This window comes from Pristiophorus japonicus, chromosome 7 (assembly GCF_044704955.1).
Source record: "Pristiophorus japonicus isolate sPriJap1 chromosome 7, sPriJap1.hap1, whole genome shotgun sequence".
In the NCBI taxonomy this organism is placed as follows: Eukaryota; Metazoa; Chordata; class Chondrichthyes; family Pristiophoridae; genus Pristiophorus; species Pristiophorus japonicus.
Genome location: NC_091983.1, coordinates 73,935,334 through 73,954,142, shown reverse-complemented (window position 1 = coordinate 73,954,142; position 18,809 = coordinate 73,935,334). Strand labels below are relative to the sequence as shown.

Below are 18,809 nucleotides of genomic sequence, written 5' to 3'. Positions count from 1 at the left end.
GTCCCCTTTGTTTAAGCATAGTACTCTCATTTTTGACACAACTTCCTCATCCTCAATCTGTATTACAAATTCAACCATATTGTGATCACTCATTCCGAGAGGATCTTTTACGAGGAGATCGTTTATTTTTCCTGTCTCGTTACACAGGACCAGATCCAAAATGGATTGCTCCCTTGTAGGCTCTGTTACATACTGTTCTAAGAAACAATCCCGTATGCATTCTATGAATTCCTCCTCCAGGCTATCCCCTGCGATTTGATTTGACCAATCGATATGTCGGTTAAAATCCCCCATAACTACTGCCGTTCCTTTTTCACATGCCTCCATTATTCCCTTGATTATTGCCCGCCCCACCATGAAGTTATTATTTGGGGGCCTATAAACTACGTCGACCAGTGACTTTTCCCCTTACTATTTCTAATCTCCACCCACAATGATTCAACATTTTGTTCATTGGAGCCAATATCATCCCTCACAACTGCCCTGATATCATCCCTTATTAACAGAGCTACCCCACCTCCCTTCCCTTCCTGCCTATCTTTCCGAATCATCAGATACCCCTGTATGTTTAATTCCGAGTCCTGGCTACCTTGCAACCATGTCTCTGTAATGGCCACCAAATCATACCCATTTGCAATGATTTGTGCCGTCAACTCATTTACTTTATTTCTAATGCTGTGTGCATTTAGGTAGAGTGTTTTCATCCTAGTTTTTAAACCATGATTTTTAGTTTTTACCCCTCCTGCAGCCCTTTTATATTCAGTGGTCCTTTTTGTTTCTTGCCTTTGATTTCTCTGCCCTCCACTTTTACTCATCTCTTTTCTGTCTTTTGTTTTTGTCTCCTTTTTGTTTCCCTCTGTCTCCCTGTATTGGTTCCCATCCCCCTGCCATATTAGTTTAACTCCTCACCAACAGCACTAGCAAACACTCCCCCTAGGACATTGGTTCCGTTCCTGCCCAAGTGCAGACCGTCCGGTTTGTACTGGTCCCACCTCCCCCAGAACCTGTTCCAATGCCCCACGAATTTGAATCCCTCCCTGTTGCACCACTGCTCAAGCCACGTATTCATCTGTGCTATCCTGCGATTCCTACTCTGACTAGCACATGGCACTGGTAGCAATCCCGAGATTACTACTTTTGAGGTCCTACTTTTTAATTTGACTCCTAGCTCCTTAAATTCGTCTCGTAGGACCTTATCCCTTTTTTTACCTATGTCGTTGGTACCAATGTGCACCACGACAACTGGCTGTTCTCCCTCCCTTTTCAGAATGTCCTGCACTCGCTCGGAGACATTCTTGACCCTTGCACCAGGGAGGCAACATACCATCCTGGAGTCTCGCCTATCTATTCCCCTTATGATTGAATCCCCTATCACTATCGCTCTCCCACTCTTTTTTATGCCCTCCTGTACAACAGAGCCAGCCACGGTGCCATGAACTTGGCTGCTGTTGCTCTCCCCTAATGAGTCATCTCCCTCAACAGCACTCAAAACAGTGTATCTGAAGAGACCTTTGTGCGTGTTGATTCAGTTGAGGTCCTTCAATGATTCCTCCAGCTCCTGTGTCATGTAGGCCGAGGTCAAGTCCAGCTTCGTGAACATCTTTCCTCCCGCCAGCGTCGCAAAAAGATCGTCTGCCTTTGTATCGGTCCTACAGGGAGAAACGATTGATAGTTTCTGATGGTGCCATCTCCCTTGAGGATTGGAACAATCAGACTGGCCCACTTGTTGAATTCAATCGGCGAAATGATGCCCTCTCGTTGCAGCCTGTCCAGCTCGATCTCCACCCTCTCTCATCATGAACGGTACCACTCTCGCCTTGTGATAGATGGGTCACGCCCCCAGAATTAAGTGGATCTGCACTTTTGCTCCTTGGAATTTCCCGATGCCTGGTTCAAACAGCGAGGAGAACTTCTTTAAGACCTGGGCACATGAAGTGTCATCAACGGACAAGAGGGCTCGGACGTCATCCCAGTTCCAGCGTATCTTTCCCAGCCAGCTCCTGCCGAGCAGCGTGGGACCATCACCCGGTACCAGCCAGAGTGGTAACTAGTGCACCGCTCTATCGTAGGAGACCATAATCAGTTCTTTTGTGTAAGTTCTCAGTTTAGTGCGAATGGGAGTCAGGACTGGCCTTGAGGCCTTGCTGCACCACAATTTATCGAAAGTCTTTTTGCGCATAATGGACTGGCTCGCACCCGTGTCCAGCTCCATTGACACCGGGAGTCCATTTAATTCAACCTTCAGCATTATCAGGAGACATTTCGTGGTAAATGTATGCACCCCATATATCTCTGCCTCATCAGTCTGAGGCTCTGGTTCGTCATGATCCACAGTGGTTCTGTCCTCCTCTGCAACATGGTGGTTTGCAGGATTAGCAGGATTTGTAGTTCACCTGCACATCCAACAATCAGACTGGCCCACTCGTTGAATTCGATCGGCGAAATGATGCCCTCTCGTTGCAGCCTGTGAAACAATGGGACACCTCTCGTTGGAGGTGTCCCATTGTTTCACAGCCCTTGCAAACGTACCGTTTGAAGCGGCATGAATGGAAATGATGATCATCTTCGCAGCGCCATCAAGGTGTTAATGGCCTTGCATTCATCACCCTTGATTGGTAGGCTCTAAGACGTCTGCGGACCTGCAGCTGCAAGCATGTGGGGCCTGCCCTGTACGTTGCGGTTTGAAAACAACATCACTTTGTTCACAGTACTTGTAGCAGCACTCGTGTGCTGAGAGATTTGCTTAGTATTGTTTCTGATAGCAATGAACGCCTGGGCTATCGCTATGGCTTTACTCAACATTGGGGTCTCTACAGTCAAAAGTTTGCGAAATATCACTTCATGGCCAATGCCAAGTATGAAGAAGTCTCTGAGCATGTGCTATAAATGTCCTTCAAATTCGCAATGTCCTGCAAGGCATCTCAGCTCGGCATCATAGCTCATCACTTCCTGGCCTTCAGACCTTTTGTAGGTGTAGAACCGGTACCTCACCATCCGAATGCTTTCCTTCGGGTTCAGATGCTCCCAGACCAGTGTGCACAAATCATTGTACGATTTCTCTGTGGGTTTCGCTGGAGCCCTTCGTTTGGCAGCGTTCGCTTCTCCTTCCAGCTTGTTGGCCACAAAGTATTGGTCGAGTCGTTCCACGAAGGTTTACCAATCATCTCCCTCTGAAAATTTCTCCAGGATGCCCACTGTTCTCTGCATCGTTGGGTTTGTCATCTGTATCTTGTTGCCAGTTGTTGTGTATGAATAAGGATACTATGAGCTCAAAGTAAAGTGTGACCGTAGTCTTTTATTGCAGGTCTCTAGAGTGCCTCTCCAGCCTGTGAGGCCTCCTTAAGTACTTGTGCTCCCAAGGGATTGTGGGATCCCTTGGGACTCCAGGGGATGAGCCCTCTGATGGCTACACAAGGTATAAATAGGTTTATACATATGACACTTGGAAAAGCACCAAAGAAAATTCTCAGGAGTAGTTTAATTTTCCTTATAAAATGGAATGTACTTTGAACAAGAAGTACTCCTCCAGATTTATCTTTAACAAAGTGGCGGGAATCTGTCCTGGTGCCAGTTAGCTGCTGCCTCCGTCATCAGACTTTTATTCCACCCCATTTTATATTGCGTTTATGCTATCAACATCACTGTTGAAGTCAGGAGAAAGCCTACAATATAAAAGCAGTGGTGCTGTGGGAGTCTCAAGCAGCGAGCACCTCTGAAGTTGATGGGATCTATGTATGTAACTGCGTCATTTCTGCTTGGAGTATAAACATGAGAGCTGCTGATGCCAAAGGGAGAGGAGGCAAAATCATTGCTCTCATCATGCTGAGCAGCTCAGTGCTCCTGCTCCTCTCAGTGTAGGTTGTCCAATTAATTCTGGTTCATTGGTGGAGGTACGCTTGAAGCAGCTTGGCATTTGTGGCTGTTAATCAAAAGCTGGGGAAGGTGCTGGAGCAAACAAAACTGGTTGTTTAAGAAAGATTCTAAAATGACTGCAGGTGTGCAAACCATGGAGATGTGCACATCACACAGCATCTATTTTGGAGGATTTAAAAATGGTGTCCTTTCACTCCATCATTCTGCAATGATGGGGAAATCTGTATAGGTGGTGATCTACTTCACTACCTGTACCACGGGAACAGCAGTGCTTGTAATGTAAATGCTGTGATCTTAACAGAATTGGGACTAGAATTCAGAACAGCAAGGCTATAGTTTAAAACAATTCTATAACATAAAAAGGTTATTGAGGCACTTTTATATAGATGCAAGGAGAGCTAGGCTGAAGCTGTGACTTCTAAGTACTAATTTACCCTATTGACTGTGCACGAGGGAACGGGCCCTGTTTCCTACCTCCCTTGAGAACTGTTCTTGGAACCAAGGAAAAGTTGGGTCCTGGACACCAGTAGTTCATCTCCTTCATTCTGTAGTGTGCCGTCAGTAGCAGAATTTCTACATGCCTACCGCTGACAACACACTATCCCTAGAAAAGTGTCTTGTACCCTGCCCCATCTTCAGAAAGCCTGGCAGTATGTGTGACTTGCGATCTAGCCATATGACTGAAACTTACAAGATTAATAATCAGACTGCATATCCAAGTTTGGCTTTCATACTCACCACAGTGTAAATATGGATGACACAAACATTTTTACATTGGTTTATTTATTTACATTTATTTTAAACTGATGCTGGCTGCATGCTTATGTAATTTCAGGTGCTCCACTGTGTGAGTTGGTTAGAGCAAGCTTGTTGACTGCAAAGTGGAATTTATCTGGTGCATTAGTTGGGGTAAACTCCTGGCCCTGTGGCAGATAGTCAGACCTAATTTATTTATATTTTTTAAGTAAATTCAAATAAACTATGCTAAGTGCTGTTACCATATTTACCGAGCGTACAGGAAGAATACAATCAAAATATATTGAGTAGCTTGCTACTTCCTTCAAAGCACAAGGGAGTGCTTAATTTCTGCAATGGTCAGATGTTTTATAGCAGTAAATCACATTCATATTGTCGTAAGCCATTTTATTCTTTGCGTACAAGATGAAAAGTAAAGTATAGCTATTTCTTTCTGTACAGTTGCCATATGCTTTAAGTTCACATGATCTCTGGTGCAATAGGAAATACTTGGAGCATAGAAGGCTCCAAAGTTTTGGTTCTTCTCCTCCAAGCTGGTGGTCACTCACCTCTATTGCAGTGAGAATATATTGAGGCATGTAATAATCCTCTTTAAAAAAAGTAAGTAACAATTTAATTATTTAATAGCAAGCACACAGCAATTGGCCTTCGCAATTTTACAAAAATAATTCACAATAGGAATGTGCAATATCCAGTTTTTCTACTTCTGAACAAGGCCTCAATAACATTCCTCAATTTTGGAATAAGTTCGGAATGGGGTACATCCTATTTATGTATCCTCTGTTGATCTTTTCATTATTGAAATGCTAGGTGATAAAGAATACTTTTAATCTAACTAATTTACATTTCGAGGCAATGTATGTGAATGAGCCTGTCCCTGCAATTTGGGTCAGGGTCTGTGTCCATAGCTACAAGTCGCTGCGAGTCAATTTTTTAAAGATGTACAGGACACAGTTATCAAATCTGCACACGCCTCCAGTTTGATTCAGATCTCAGACTTTGAGCTGGAAGGGGTTCTCAGCCTATTTTGGAGATTGAGCATTCACCCTGTTTCCTACACAAATAGATGTCCAATGCATCTAAATTCACATAATCTGATGTTCCGGATAGTGAATGAGATGTCCGTTGCCCTTTATATGATGCGAGGCCAAACATATTGCAAACAGTTGCTTGGCTTTTGTTTTGTTCATTTTTTACCTATTTGTTTTGTTTTCCTTTTGTCATCTCTGTCTGTAGCCAAACAGATGGATTGATTTTGATCTGGTTTCTTTCAACTGCTGCCACATTGACTCAGATAATAAAATGCTGCATTAAATAATTTCAACTTCTCTGGCTATAATCCAGTACAAATAGTTCTAGAAATTCTCCAAATAAAAATCCCACAACTGCATTTTACCTGTTTTTTTTTTAGTTTAATTCCTGCAATAAAGCATATATTGTGAGATCTTTATTAATACAGTGTTAAAATGCATTCAAAAATGTTTGTCTCTGCTCATTAACATTTTTCTTTGGTACAAAGAAGAATTATGACATGGAAAAAATATTTATCTTCGATTCCCTACTGAGTTCAACCAATTTTCTCTGCTGACTCCCTGAAAATCCACCTGCTGTGTTAATTACACACTTGACACAGCACTCTGGGTATTAGTGAAGAAAATGTATTCTGGAAATTTCTAGGTCATCTTTATTTTTTTCACTTTTATAGAACTTTAAAAAACTTAAGAACTGGCTTGCAGCTCAGGCTTTTGTTGGCAAAAATTGGAATTTTAAACAAAATCAAATGGTGGATTGAAGTTTTGTATCTCAGCCTTCAGAAAGCCAAAGACTGTAAACAGGTAACCAAAGAACACAGTGGGCTCAAATTTCTCAAAAGGTCACCTTGCCAAAAGGCTAGTGTAATTCAGTTCAACATTCAATTTATTGATGTGAAATAGTATAAATGGAAAGTATTAATTCAAACAGCATAAATCAGTGGAATGGGACAAACTACAAAGTAAATATTTGTAATATATTGTAATATATTTCCAGAGTCTAGACATGGGGATAGTTTTGTGTGGTGCATATTATTAGCCATAATGTCTAAATGTATATATTTTTTGTCTTCCCAAATGTAGCCTTCAAGCATTTCTAAGATTGACAGTCAGACACAAGGACAAATGCTGAGTAAAAGTGTCAGGTGGGGACAAACTCCAATCAATCAGTCAACTCCCTGGGACACAGATGAACCTCCACCTAAGCAAATGAGAGAAATAGAAACTGCCGGTATGTTTTTTTTTTGCTTAAACCCAGGAAAAAGCATAACGTTCCTCTTTTTTTTTTAGTGATGAAGTAATTGAGTGGTTCTCTCGAGGATGAAACAATAAACAGCTCCTGACTTGATTAAATGGCAAACCTGTAGGCTGAGAACGTTTTAAATCAAAGCACAGTGCTGTAAATACATAGAAACATAGAAAATAGGTGCAAGATTAGGCCATTCGGCCCTTCGAGCCTGCACCGCCATTCAATATGATCATGGCTGATCATGCAACTTCAGTACCCCATTCCTGCTTTCTCTCCATACCCCTTGATCCCTTTAGCCGTAAGGGCCACATCTAACTCCTTCTTGAATATATCTAACGAACTGGCCTCAACAACTCTCTGTGGTAGAGAATTCCACAGGTTCACAATTCTCTGAGTGAAGAAGTTTCTCCTCATCTCGGTCTAAATGGCTTACCCCTTATCCTTAGACTGTGACCCCTGGTTCTGGACTTCCCCAACATCGGAAACATTCTTCCTGCATCTAAGCTGTCCAATCCTGTCAGAATTTTATTTGTTTCTATGAGATCCCCTCTCATTCTTCTAAATTCCATTGAATATAAGCCTAGTTGATCCAGTCTTTCTGCATATGTCAGTCCTGTCATCCCGGGAATCAATCTGGTGAATCTTCGCTGCATTCCCTCAATAGCAAGAATGTCCTTCCTCAGATTAAGAAACAATACTCAAGGTGTGGTCTCACCAAGGCCCTGTACAACTGAAGTAATGTTCTGAGTAAGAAAATGGCTGAGGCTGTTCCACTCCAAAAGTTGTATAGAATACTCTAAGCTAAAGGTTTCAATTCAAGTAACCAGTAATAGTTCTAATTAAACATTACGGGGTCAAAATTAGGTATTGACATTTTTGAGGCGGTGTCACCACCTGAGTGCTGATTTTACCGCCGGGCATTAGGGGCAGGCTCAAACTGCCAAATTCAGTTTTTATGCCCAAAGATAAGAGAGCAACGCTAGAAGGTGGTGTTGCACACTCATGCTCATCGGGAGCTCAGATGGCCTACTGACTTTTGCATCAGAAGACTGCCACCATGCTAGCTGAAAAACGAGAAGAAAGGGGTAGAAAAAAAATAACCTCAAACTTCTCCGACCCCCACACAAACTTCCCCACTGTTATAACTAATGAAAAAATGAAGAAATAAAGAAAGATAAAAACTTACCTTGCTCTCTGGGCAATTTCGCCCAGGTTCCGCAGTTTAACTACCACTTTTTTCAGGCCGATACGGCAGCCGTACAAAGCAAATATCGTGACAGAGGTGTGTACGCTGGATGATGTCACCACACGGGTGGCGTTAGCCAGCGCAGCATTGCCTCTTGGCGCCTCTGCCAAAGAGCCGACTAAATTTCAGCCAGGGCGTGGACACCACGTAACGACAACGGTAGGCCTTTGACGCCCTTTTGCCGCCTACCACCGGCTGTAACAGGCGGCGTCCACAACCGAATTTTGATGCCATCCATTAATATTAGGGATGTTCTCAAAAAGTTGTCACTAACCCAAACGTGATTTATTTGGGTGATGTTTAGTAGACGTGCCCTTTTGTTTGCAATTTATAATTGAAAATGCAGTATTTTTCCAAGGCACTGTAAGTATTTATCTCCCTCAATATATGGAACCCAGACAGAAGATAAATAATGTAGGCAGGCGTTTCCACTCAGTTGCATTGTTTTTTCATGTGCAATTCGTGAGAAATCGGCCAAACCGGCACAAAAGATCAAGGAATTTCAATTGCAAATTATGTTCTGTGCAAATTGAATTTCCACAAACTTTCGCGCTAGTTTAAAAAATTCACACTAGAAGCAGGCACTGCCACAAAACTGGCCAGATTGATTAAATGTAGTATCTCCAAATTTGCGGATGACACTAAGTTGGATGGTAGTGTGAGCTGCGAGGAGGATGCTATGAGGCTGCAGAGCGACTTGGATAGGTTCGGTGAGTGGGCAAATGCATGGCAGATGAAGTATAATGTGGATAAATGTGAGGTTATCCACTTTGGTGGTAAAAACAGAGAGACAGAATATTATCTGAATGGTGACAGATTAGGAAAAGGGGAGGTGCAACAAGACCTGGGTGTCATGGTACATCAGTCATTGAAGGTTGGCATGCAGGTACAGCAGGCAGTTAAGAAAGCAAATGGCATGTTGGCCTTCATAGCGAGGGGATTTGAGTACAGGGGCAGGGAGGTGTTGCTACAGTTGTACAGGGCCTTGGTGAGGCCACACCTGGAGTATTGTGTACAGTTTTGGTCTCCTAACCTGAGGAAGGACATTCTTGCTATTGCGGGAGTGCAGCGACGGTTCACCAGACTGATTCCTGGGATGGCGGGACTGACCTATCAAGAAAGACTGGATCAACTGGGCATGTATTCACTGGAGTTCAGAAGAATGAGAGGGGACCTCATAGAAACGTTTAAAATTCTGATGGGTTTAGACAGGTTAGATGCAGGAAGAATGTTCCCAATGTTGGGGAAGTCCAGAACCAGGGGACACAGTCTAAGGATAAGGGGTAAGCCATTTAGGACCGAGATGAGGAGAAATTTCTTCACCCAGAGAGTGGTGAACCTGTGGAATTCTCTACCACAGAAATTTGTTGAGGCCAATTCACTAAATATATTCAAAAAGGAGTTAGATGAAGTCCTTACTACTAGGGGGATCAAGGGGTATGGCGAGAAAGCAGGAATGGGGTACTGAAGTTGCATGTTCAGCCATGAACTCATTGAATGGCGGTGCAGGCTAGAAGGGCCGAATGGCCTACTCCTGCACCTATTTTCTATGTTTCTATGTTTCTAATCGCCATGGCGAGTTTCTGTAAATTTGCAGGCCTTCCAAGAGGCTCTTAAAATAAAGCTTTTTTTTTAGATGCAAGGACACTTTTTAAAAGCTTTTAAATATATTTTGTAATTTACTCAAACTGACTACTGTACACCAATATAACAAAGGACGACCATAAAAATATAGATTATGAGAGTAAACTAGCAAAAAATATAAAAACAGACACTAAGGACTTCTATATGTATATCAAAAGGAAGAGAATAGCTAAAGTAAACATCGGTCCCTTAGAGGATGAGACTGGAGAATTAATAATGGGAAACAGGGAAATGGCAGAGACGTTGAATAAATATTTTGTATCAGTCTTCACGGTAGAAGACACAAAAAGCATCCCAATAATAATAGATAATCAAGGGGCTATAGGGAGGGGGGAATGTAAAACAATCACTATCACTAGAGAAAAAGTATTAGGCAAACTAATGGGACTAAAGGCAGACAAGTCCCCTGGACCTGATGGCCTGCATCCTCGGGTCTGAAAAGAAGTGGTTGCTGAGATCGTGGATGCATTGGTTATAATCTACCAAAATTCCCTGGATTCTGGAGAGGTCCCAGCGGATTGAAAAAACGCAAATGTAATGCCCCTATTCAGGAAAGGAGGCAGACAGAATGCAGGAAACTATAGATCAATTAGCCTAACTGTGGTTGGGAAAATGCTGGAGTAGTAGCAGGACATTTCGAAAATCATAATACAATCAAGCAGAGTCAGCCTGGTTTTATGAAAGGGAAATCATGTTTGATAAATTTGCTAGAATTCTTTGAGGATGTAACGAGCAGGGTGGATAAAGGGAATTAGTAGATGCAGTGAATTTGGATTTCCAGAAGGCATTCGATAAGGTACCACATAAAAGGTTACTGCACAAGATAAGAGCTCATGGGGTTGGGGGTAATATATTAACATGGATAGAGGATTAGCTAACCAACAGAAAATAGAGAGTCAGGATAAATGGGTAATTTTCATGGTCCTAGGGATCAGTGCTGGGGCCTCAACTATTTATAATCTATATTAATGACTTGGATAAAGGGACCGAGTATAATGTAGCCAAATTTTCTGATGATACAAAGATAGGTGGGAAAGCAAGTTGTGAAGAGGACACACAGAATCTGTAAAGAGCTATAGATAGGTTAAGTGAGTGGGAAAAAATTTGGCAGATGTGATATAATGTGGGAAAGTGTGAGATTATTCTCTTTGATAGGAAGAATAAAAAAGCAAATTATTATTTAAATGGAGAAAGACTACAAAATGCTGCGGTGTCGAAGGATCTGGGGGTCCTTGTACATGAAACACAAAAGGTTAGCAGGTACAGCAAGTAATTAGGAAGGCAAATGGAATGTTGACCTTTATTGCAAGGGGGTTGGAGTATAAAAGTAGGGAAGTCTTGCTACAACTGTAGGAGTTGGATGAAACTGGAGTATTGTGTACAGTTTTGGTCTCCTTATTTAAAGAGGGATAAACTTGCAATGGAGGCAGTTCAGAGAAGGTTCACTCGGTTGATTCCTGAGATGAAGAGGTTGTCTTATAAAGAAAGGATGAGCAGGTTGGGTTTATATTCATTGGAGTTTAGAAGAATGAGAGGTGATCTTGTTGAAACATATAAGATTCTGAGGGGGCTGGACAGGGTAGATGCAGAGAGGATGTTTCCCCTCGTGGGGGAATCTGGAACTAGGGGACATAGGCCCAGAAATCCCGGTCAGCTGCTTCCCGCGGGCGATCAGGTAAAACACTTTTAAAAAATGCAGCCTTACCTTATCCTGCTGCACCCATGTGAGTTCCCGGTCCTGGGGCCTCCTCTGACTGCACGTCGCAGCGTATGCATGTCGGGACGTGCGCAGGCCTGGAGCTGGAGTCACATGGCTCTGGGCAGCCAATCAGGTATAGTATGTTCTCATTCACAATAATGGGAACTCCGTAAGTTGGAGTTCCATTATTATGAATGAGAAACAGCCCCCAAAACACACATAACCAATAATAAAAAATAGAAAAAATTCTAAACATATTTTAATAATTAAAATTCAAGTTATGTATGTATTTTCTTTAAGTTATTTTTTTCCGATTTAAAAAAAAAGTTTTTTTTAATAATGATTTAAAATAAACTTACCATAATGGGGAGGGTTTTAACAATAAAATGTGTTTTTATAATTTTATTTTAAAATGTTTTTGTCTATTTTAAAACTCTTACGCCTGTAAAAGTAGGCTATGTGCCTGCTTTTATCAGGCGCAAGAGTTTTGAGGACATTTGCTGGGCAAGAGATGGGTAAATCCTGCAATTTTGCCCTTGCAAATGTCCTCGTTCCTCAGATACGGATGATCTGTCAAGCTCCAGCGGGTTTTCAGCGCATGCGCATTGTGTGCTGAAAACCGGCTTTTGAGATGACTCCTGGGTCCACAGACACTCAGTACGGACCCGGGAGGCCGGAATTTCTGCCCCATTGTTTCAGAATAAGTGGTTGCCCGTTTAAAACGGAGATGAGGAGGAAATTCTTCTCTGAGGGTTGTGAATCTTTGGAATTCTCTACCCTAGAGAGCTGTTCAGGCTGGGTCATTGAATATATTTAAGGTAGAGATAGACAGATTTTTGAACGATAAGGGAGTCAAGGGTTATGGAGAGCAGGCAGGAAAGTGGAGTTGAGGCTAAGATCAGATCAGCCATGATCTTATTGAATGGCAGAGCAACCTCGAGGGGCCAAATGGCCTACTCCTGCTCCTAGTTCTTATGTTTCTTATGTTCTTATAACTAGTAAATGTTTCTGTATAGTTTTTAAAGTTATTTAAAGTTGGGTTACTCACATTGCTTGATTGACAATCTGATTGAAAATGCTTATCTTTTGTGGTGAAACCCATTTTCAATTGAATTAGTAAAACTGCACCTGGTTACCACTCTTAAATATAGCAATGGAATATTTTTAATGCACATTCCTTTTTAAAAGATTACCTTCTAAAACACTGCCTGATTGCGCTGGTTCATGGCAGGTTTTATGTTCAGTGATATGTTATGTTTGAAGTGAGTGGAAACTTGAGGAAAAAACATACTTCTCAAAACTAGCGCAATTTTGAGCACAATTTGAGCCTGGATTGCCGATTGCACTCAAAGTGGAAGCTCCAGGCCCATGCATTTATATAACATCCTTAATGTAATAAAACATCCTAAATCACTGGACAGATGTGGAAATGGACACTAGCAGCAATGGAGAAAGTGTTGGGTGAGGTGACTGTGCTCATATCATGGAACACATGGTCAAAGAGGACGGTTTTAAAGGAGGTAAGAGAAGTAGCTGGCTGACGGGGTTTAGGGAATTATATTGCCATTCCTTCATCATCACTGGGGCAAAATCCTGACATTCTCTACCTAACAGCACTGTGGGAGAACCTTCCCCACATGGACTGCTGCGGTTCAAGAAGGCGGTTCACCACCACCACCTTCTCAAGGGCAATTAGGGATGGACAGTAAATGGTAGCTTTGCCAGTGACATCCACATCCCAAGAATGAATTAAAATACAGACCATGGAGGGACTTGTGCAAGGATTTTGGTGGACAAATTGGGGAATCGTGAGTCAATCGAGGTTGGGAAGGACAGGAGTGCTAAAGAAACAAGACTTTGTGTAAGGTAGGGTAGAGTTGTGGTCGAGTTGCAGTTCATGCAATGGGGAACTTAGTAGACCAGCGAGGACAACAGTAGAATAACAGTAGACGAGATTGCATTTAAAGTTGCTGCATATTCCACTTTTGACGGAAAGCTCTTGCCGGCAAAGTTTTAAGGAAACTAGAGATCTCCTTCATGTGCGAAATGAAAATATCAGCAGTTTTAAAAGAAAAAATTACATTGCACTTTTTATATCCTCAGGATGTTTCAAAGTGCTATATAACTAATAAATTACTTTGGAAGTAGAGTCACTGCTGTATTGTAGGAAAAAGCAGTAGGCAGTTTGTGCACAGCAATGTCTCACACTATTATTTTTTTTTAATGTAGCATATGAGCATAGAAATTCCAGCCAACAAAAATATTTTTGGAGGTAGGATCTGAGGGTTTCCTGCCTGCTTCAATACATTGTGCTAAATTCTTTACCTGGCAACCTGCAACAATGCATGGGAGTGAAACTTATCTTGCCTTCGCCTGTCTTTCAGGCATAAAATACCATTTGGTCCTGCAAGTTTTGAATGGTGACCTCCTGCACTCGATCTGTCCTGCAAAGTAAACCAGTTGCAATATTGGAATTGGCCATCTTTTAGGTTTCGAAGGCACCCACCTGAAAAGGCGTGAAGCACCTTGAAAATGCCAATTGGGGTCCTAACACCAACTGTAGGACTGCCCTCCCCATCCCCTCCTGTTTTCTAATTCTTTATACGCGGTGCGTTAAAACGCACTTGTACGAAATGAACATTGAAGTCCACAAAAGCTTCTTGTCTGTCGGGAAGGAATCCCTTAATGCTGAACAGCTCATTTATTTTTGCTACCTTTCCATTTCCAGCTATGGGGATTGGTTTCAGTGCTGCCTTTCACAGGGTTTTGTAGAAGAGAACAAATAAGGAAAAGCAAGGAGTGCCAAGGATTTTAGAGGGCACCAGAGATGGATGCCATTCTGCTCTAACCATATCTATAATCCCATGCACAACTAGTTGGCTGAAGGAAAGCTGCCTCTACAGGCTTTGGTTTAGCAGTTACCGAGCAGTGGCAACCTTGAGCATAGGGACATTACTGCCAGTGGCAGACAAGGTTATCACCTCCTTCAAATCTGTAATTCTGCTTCCTTCCAAACTAAAATGGGGACATCTGCAGTATCAACTTGCTATCCAGAGATATATAACCAGCAGGCCAATGTTGCAATCTTCAGCAGGATCAACATTCGCATTTCCTTTCCCACTGAATAGCAACAGCAGCATACGGGGCACTTCAATTTGCCCATACTGCAGGAATCTCCAAAATACAGTGGTTTATTGATGGAACCCTGGTGCCATCTGAGCCTCTAGATGTAATCAGATAGTCTACGCAAACAGAAAGAGCTGAGTGGCCCCCGGCCTGCGAGCACCATCGGAGCAGGCCGGGGAGCGGAAGGAGAAGCGTGGCGGCATACCACTCCAGGGAGCAGCACGTGCTGGAGCAGGAGAGCAACGGCAGTGAAGAGGGATGTCACCAAGATCCAGGTCGGTGATTGGAACGTGGGCAGATACAGCAAGAACGGCGAGGTTGGGGAGAAGGAGCGGCGAGAGATCGTAGAGCGATGTGATCGGGGCCCAGGAGAGCCATGAGTTCGAGGCCCAGAAGAGGCGAGGGCCCAGGGGCAGCACTGGCCAGCCCACACTGCAATATGTGTGTGCACTCGGTCCGTGCAGCAGAGCTGGTCTCCAGTCGTCTTGGTTAATCCGTGCCACTGGACCAAGACCTAGTTCTGGCAAGCCTGTGTGGTGGCTGGTGTGCAACCGCCACCATACATTAAAAAAAAATCCATGCACAGGCATCTTCCACTGTTCAAGATTTAGTTCAGGACCTGGAATTTTAGATCCTTCATTGAAACACCTGTAAATTTTTTGACGTGGAAGCAAATCATCCTCGATTCAAGGGAGTGCCTACGATGATGATGATGATGATGACTCCATCAGTGTGCAACTACTTTTTGACTACCAATATTGTCTCATCCAGGTCTGTGTCCGCTTCCCAAGTAGCAGTCGCAATGTTTTCATTTTAGGATATTCATCAGTGCCAGGCTTATTTGAAGATGAAGACATGTTCCACATGACAACACCCAGCTCTACCTTGTCATGACCTGGCTCGACCCCTCCACTGCCTCTGTTATCAGCCTGCTTGACCGACATTCAGACCTGTATGAGCTGCAATTTCCTCCAGTTATACATTGGGAAGATCAAAACCATTGTCTTCGGATCCTGGCACAAATCGCCACTGATTTCATCCTCCTTCGTGGCCACTTTCTTAGCCTGAACCAGACTGTTCACAACCTAGCCATCCTGTTTGACCCTGAGATGAGCTTCCAACCCCATATCCTGTCCATCACAAAGACCGCCTACATCCATCTCTCTAATATTGCCCACCTCTGGCCCTGCCTCAGCTCATCTTCAGCTGAAACTCTCAGCCATGCTTTTGTTACCTCCAGACCTAACCATAATCCAATGCTCTTCTGGCCAGCCACCCATCTACCACCTTCCATAAACCTGACCTCATCCAAAACTCTGCTGCATCTAAACCCGCGCCAAATCCTGCTCACCCATCACCCCAACTGATATTTTTGCAAGTGGAGTTTTGATTGAGTATGGTGACTTTTCTTGGCTGAATAAAGAGAGTAAATATGAGATAGCACACCAGAATGCCTAGGGATAGTTGTCATGGTGTTTGAAATTAACAGTTGCCATTTAGCTACATGGAGGCAGTTCAGAGAAGGTTCACCAGGTTGATTTCTGAGATGAAGGGATTGTCTTATGAAGAAAGGTTGAGCCTATACTCATTGGAGTTTAGAAGAATGGGAGGTGATCTTATTGAAACATATAAGATTATGATGGGGCTTGACAGGGTAGATGCAGAGAGGATGTTTCCCCTCATGGGGGAATCTAGAACTAGGGGGCATAGTTTCAAAATAAGGGGTCGCCCATTTAAAATGGAGATGAGGAGGAATTTCTTCTCTGAGGGTCGTGAATCTTTGGAATTCTCTACCCCAAATAGCTGTAGAGGCTGTGTTATTGAATATATTTAAGGCGAAGATAGATAGATTTTTGAACGATAAGGCAGTCAAGGGTTAAGGGGAGCAAGTGGGAAAGTGGAGTTGAGGCCAAGATCAGATCAGCCATAATTTTATTGAATGGCAGAGCAGGCTTGAGTGGCCAAATGGCCTACTCCTGCTCCTATTTCTTATGTTCTTATGTACTGAAGAAGACAGTGTTGGTGAAGTTTGTACTGAATGGATATCAGGACCATCAGCCTGATGGTGGATTTGTTTAGGTCCATTTTGTGTAGATGTTTTTTTGTATATATTAATTGTGGGTCAGCTGTATATCACAAATAAGTGAGGTGACAGTCCAGAAAAGTTAGAGGCAGTTACCATGGTTATAGCTTACACTCTCCCATGAGAGAGTGATAGCGAGCACAAGCCTATTTAATTTATTTTTGAACAGCCAGTAGCACGTGTGAATGTAATTCTGATTGGGATATTTTCTTAAATGCACATGTGTAAATTACATATATCACACATGTGAGAGAACAATCTCGTTAGTCTGAGCATCATATGTTGTATGAAAATAATGTGATGATGCAGTTTCAGGTCTACTTATGTTATATTTTGACTCTGCCCCCTGCTCTGCCCAACCCCACCTCCACCTCATATCAAAAAGCTGTATTCAAGTAGAACTGATTTTCCTGGTAGGGTATCATATGTGCTCTCTCTCTCTCTTTCTCTCTCTCCCTTTCTTTCTCTCCCACCAATGTACAGCCTGCCACAGGTTTCCTTGCTTCTCTTTCACTTTGCCTGATTCTTGCATTCCCTTTGTATTTCTGCTTGCTTTGTGGATGAGAAGGCATCAGATATCAACATCTGCAAATGACACCAAACTTTCTGGAGCAGATTCACCAATACTAAAGGAATATGACTGTCCCATGCCTCCCGAGCATAAATATCTCTCGCCCCTAATGAACAAGCAGCAGAAAGAAAAGGTCAGCAAAAAGTGATGAGAATCCAGGAAAGACACTGTTAGACATTTTAATCCAAAATACTAAGAATTTACTTAGAATTGCAGGAGGTCACATGGGATACCCACAAGGGTTTCCCACAACTCAGAAGGTAGAAAAGTACCACACTGCTAGAGCACAAGCAAAAACTTAAACTCTCCAGATAGAATAATATACAAAAGCAAAAGGACAGGCAAAATATTAATAGTATGATTAAATCAAACTTGCACTTTATATAAATTGGATTCCCTATTTATAGAAAACAAAAAATAGCATCCATAATTTTTGCAGTTCCTCTCACTATGTTCTCAGGTACAGGCTCTGATGAAATATACAGAAGAATTATTTCTTACTGAGTTCCTATTTTCCCCTTTGTGCAGAAGAGGCCAAACGAATAAAGGCTGAAGACGCCAAGAGTATCTATGGATTATGAGGGTGTATTTTCCTTTGATGCAGAAGCAATAGTCACGATTGCGCCTACTGAGGCGGGTCTGGTGCAGTCGGGGCCAGTAGCATGGTCCAAACTCGCTGCTGGCTGCAGCCCGCTCCATAGAAGTGATTTTACATTGATAAGGCTTGTTAACGATGTATCTATTACCAAATCCTTTTGACGACAGTTCATTCATGTAAACAGTTGTAGTTGTTTACTTCAAAGCTACTTCCCTCAAACAAGACTTCCTGACCCAATTGTTCTGAACCTCCATCCCGTTCTGTGAAATGACTTTCTGTTGATTGGACTTATTAAGGAAGCCCAGCGCATTTCCTAGTCAATTAGAGGAAGGGGATCTAGTGGCGTCATTTGATGGCATGTCATTTTTTTAAATACCTGTACATGCTGAGCGAAATAGAACACAGTGCCACATGCAAACATCTGTGGCCAAAAGGTTCTGCAGGAATATCTGGCCTGTGCATATCTTATCTTGTCACAATGATTCCAATCCTAATTCAAACATTTTTTTTAAATACCTGTATATGCTGAGCAATATAGAACACAGTGCCACATGCAAACATTAATAAATTTGCAATCATTGATGTCTCACAGAAATTATTTTTTTTATTAGTTCATGGGATGTGGACGTCGCTTGCAAGGCCGGCATTTATTGCCCATCCCTAATTGCCCTTGAGAAGAAGGTGGTGAGTTGCCACCTTGAACTGTTGCAGTCCTTGTGGTGAAGGTACTCCCACAGTGCTTTTAGGAAAGGAGTTCCAGGATAGTGACCCATTGATGATGAAGGAATGGCGATATATTTCCAAGTCAGGATGATGTGTAACTTGGAGAGGAACTCGCAGTGATGGTGTTCCCATTGCATCTGCTGCCCTTGTCCTTCTAGGTGGTAGAGGTCGCTGTCGAAGAAACCTTGGCGAGTTGCTGCAGTGCATCTT

General features: G+C 42.7%; 1 protein-coding gene across 1 annotated transcript in view; it reads left to right on the top strand.

Annotated features, from left to right (window-relative positions):
• The window catches only part of LOC139266790 (kelch-like protein 29), a 494,463-nt gene that overhangs the window by 167,076 nt on the left and 308,578 nt on the right, over positions 1–18,809 (top strand). The window contains exon 2 of the mRNA XM_070884383.1: positions 6,744–6,891. Within this exon, the coding sequence (XP_070740484.1) occupies positions 6,744–6,891 (148 nt within the window). The remainder of the gene's footprint in view (positions 1–6,743; positions 6,892–18,809) is intronic.